Source organism: Bombus pascuorum, unplaced genomic scaffold (assembly GCF_905332965.1).
Source record: "Bombus pascuorum unplaced genomic scaffold, iyBomPasc1.1, whole genome shotgun sequence".
Lineage (NCBI taxonomy): Eukaryota > Metazoa > Arthropoda > Insecta > Hymenoptera > Apidae > Bombus > Bombus pascuorum.
Window position 1 is genome coordinate 637496 of NW_026869739.1, and position 3731 is coordinate 641226.

Genomic DNA, 3731 nt, shown 5'->3' on the forward strand with positions numbered 1-3731 from the left:
CAATTAGTCTTTTACCCACCTTGTCCAAACTATTTGAGAAGATGCTAACGAAATGACTCCTTCCACTCTTAGATGAGTTGAAAACAATGCCGGATCATCAATTCGGCTTTCTCCATGTATCGTGAAGAAATGAATGAATAAAATTAAGGATGTATATAGGTAGACGTGCATCTAACATACATTCAAACGTTTACACGTACATTTAAACATCTACTATCTATATAAATTAATTTATTAAATTAAATTTGAATTAATTTATATTTATATGTAAATTTATTAAAAAATTTATTTTAAAAAAATTAAATTAAATTAAATTTATATATAAATATTTATATATATAAATATATTTATAATTATTATTTTAATTAATTACAATTATTTTATTTAATTTTAATTAATTTATTTTAATTAATTTAATTAATTATAATAAATTTAATTTAATTTATATTTATATATAAATATATTTATAGTTATTATTATATATATAATAATTAAAAAATATTTGGAAAATAACGGTTATTCCTTTCTTAACATATATAACTCATGACGTGCCTTCATTTTTTTTTAATCCTTAGATTAATATTTACTGCAATAGCTAATACTTATTAATTGCAGTTTAACATTCCTTCAAGGATGACAACTTAAGTAATTTAGCCACATTTTCAAAATGTTTTTTGCTTTGGTTCACTTCAATTGTTTTGTTTTTCCAAAAGAAGGAGTTAAATCTACCCCTAAAAAGAAAATAGTGTGAGTTGAAGTTTGATTAAAAGATGTTGGAGATGAGTGGAATATAATAATAATGTACATGTAAACCTGTATATTTTGAGCATACGCGGTAATTGTATACTAGGGTATTACTTCAATTATTGAACTCATATTACTAAAAGTAAAAATTTGGCGGGTTTGTGTTAGTTTAGTTCTAAAGTTTTCTAAATTTTATCATTTTCAAAAGCTCTATGTGATTACATAAATCTCGGATTCTTGATTTCAGGCAAATATTTTTTCGTTTTTATCTCATAATCGTTAGAGAATTGCCTTCCTTGCCTTTATTAAAAATTTCTTTATCCAAAAGGTTCGTCAAAGAGAAGTGTTCGCCTAATGGATGGTGCATCTCAAAATTGTAGTGAATACATTAGTTTTTTATTTTTAATAATACGAGTTGATTAATTATTATTACATTCAAGTAATTCATCTCGAAGATGGTATCCCGCTGGAAGTAGCCATCCACATATTATTTAGCAATAAAGTTACAAAAATTTATTAAATGTTCAGCTGGACAAATTGTAATGTACAAATTAAATAAGTAAATAAAAAAAAGCATTTAATAATAATACTGTTTATGAAATTTAAAATGATTAAGAATTTTTTTTTCTTTTTAGTATATTTTTAAACAAAACTCTTCTCTTTTTAATTGTGTTAATTTTTTGTTTAGAGCAAAACGAAAACGAGGTATAATTATATCGCCATTTTCATTTAGATTATCATTACTTTCGTTGTTCTCATTTTCATTTTCATCGCCACCCATTGCAAATATTAATGATAATTGAAATACATTTTTCATTCCTTTAGCAGAAGTAAAAACGTACATAAGTTAATTTATATTTGTTTTTCTTTTCTGTCTGATATTTTCCGAAGAATCAAACGTACTACTGGAAAATTTTCAGAAAGTTCAAATCCTGCTGTAATTAAACATTAATAACGTAACAAATTCTGACGGATGACGAAGCTCATAAGAACAGAACAACATCAACAATACTTTGTACTAAATTTTAATTAAATACGATAGACAAAAATAACTAATTTATTATTTTGTATTGTCTATTACTTTGTTTTGAATATTTTACATTATTTTTAATACATCATTTATTAAATATTTCAATTTCTATAGTTTTAAAAGAAAATGTTAACAGTTCTTCTCTTTACATTTTAATCAATTGACAACGTGGGCGAAAGATTGCGTATTTTCTTTAATTGGTGTGCAACCACTGGATGTAAAAGAAATATTTTACGATGAATGAAAAGGATTCTCCGCAAATCATTGAACCTACCTACTCGCATGTCTTCAACTTCGAAAAAGCCTACTCTTATCCAAACTCTCAAACATGGTTCCACAATAATTTTCAATATTGCTACTACAGCTGTATTATTTACGCGATCCTAATTTTGGGCGGGAAATACTACATGTGGAGCAGACCAAAGTTTGATTTGAAGCGTCCGCTTGCATTATGGAGTGGATTCCTTGCAGTGTTCTCCATTATCGGATTTTGTAGAACAGCACCGGAAATGTTCTCTATATTGAGATATCATGGATTTTACCATAGTATTTGCATACCTAGGTAATTTTCAGGTGAATAGCGATTTTAAAAAGTAATTATTAATGAGACGCTATTAATAAAATGAATTGTTATATGAAATAATTTCTTATGCTTGATATTTAGAGAACATTGATATGTGGAAAGCGTTAGTGAAATAGGAAATACATTTTTAATAGTTGTTTACGATATTATTCTTATAATAATTCTCTAAAAAGATTTCACGTATAAATTTGTATCTGAAATGAGTTTTATCGATTGATATAATCAGTTATGTCTAGCAATTCGCAACATATCGGTCTATACAGTACAAATTGTATTATAATATTTTCAAATAAAAATAACAAAGTTCTTATTGTTTCATTGTATGGAACATAATAATGGGTTTGATTTGCATGTCATATTCACAAAATGAATTGATATTTCAAATATGTCAATTTGTGATATACAATAAGAATGGAATTATTTTCTTTTCAGTCACCTTTTGCAAGATCATGTTTCTGGCTTTTGGACATGGGTATTTGTCCTATCAAAGATTATAGAATTTGGCGATACGATCTTCATTGTGTTACGAAAGCAACCATTGATATTTCTACATTTTTACCATCATTTAATTGTTGTTCGTTACTCTTGGTTCCTATATGTGGAGACTACAGCAGCCTCAAGGTGGTATGCCGTAATGAACTACTTTGTTCATTCATGGATATATTCTTATTATACTTTGAAAGCAATGCAATACAAATTACCAAAAGGCTTTGCCATGATGATTACTACGATGCAGCTGGTACAAATGGTGATTGGTTGCTTTGCAACTATTGCGGCTTACTATTACCGAGAAAGTTGTGAACTTCAATGCTACACTACGCACAAAAATTTTATATTTAGTTTCATCATCTACTTCAGTTTTTTAATCCTATTTGGAAATTTCTTCATTAAGGCTTATTTTTTCGATAAACGGAAAAACAAAGTCGGAGAGAACGTTCACGTCAATGGAACAAAGGATTGTTATAAACCAAAGACTAGCTGAAGTATATCAAAGTTTTTGAAATTTTTTTCTATAAACGCTTTCTGATAATATTTTATAAAAACACTTATAACGTGTTATAGGAATCTGTATTAGTTTACAACGATAGAAATTGGTTGTAACATAATGCAAGTGATAAGATATTTATTTAATGTAAAACATTTAGTGTATTTGGTGTTAAGGTATGGGATATAATGATTCCCAAAAAAGTTGCTCGTGAAGAAGTTAGAATAAATGGAAAATCAAGAGTGAAATTTCGTTAAGCATATCTTCGAAATATTTTTAGATAACAATAGTAAAAAAATGGATTCATAAAAAATAAAATACATTCAGATATGTGATTTTAACTGCATTTTTGTTCACCGAATAAATTTATTCTTAAATATAGTAAGGAG

At 26.7% G+C, this 3731-nt stretch overlaps 1 protein-coding gene across 1 annotated transcript; it reads left to right on the top strand.

Moving 5' to 3' along the window:
- The first annotated feature begins 2010 nt into the window (after positions 1-2010).
- Positions 2011-3531, top strand: LOC132915723 (elongation of very long chain fatty acids protein 6-like). The gene is made up of 2 exons (XM_060975540.1): positions 2011-2336; positions 2790-3531. Exons 1-2 carry the CDS (start codon positions 2011-2013, stop codon positions 3337-3339), a joined length of 876 nt encoding a protein of 291 aa, XP_060831523.1. The 3' UTR covers positions 3340-3531.
- The last annotated feature ends 200 nt before the right edge of the window (positions 3532-3731 follow it).

What these genes read in the sequence shown, in the direction of transcription:
- LOC132915723 (XM_060975540.1), top strand. Translation starts at nt 2,011, where the DNA reads ATGAATGAAAAGGATTCTCCGCAAATCATTGAACCTACCTACTCGCAT. An exon ending in CATAGTATTTGCATACCTAG is followed by an intron (nt 2,337 to 2,789) that starts GTAATTTTCAGG and finishes TTTTCTTTTCAG; the next exon opens with TCACCTTTTGCAAGATCATG.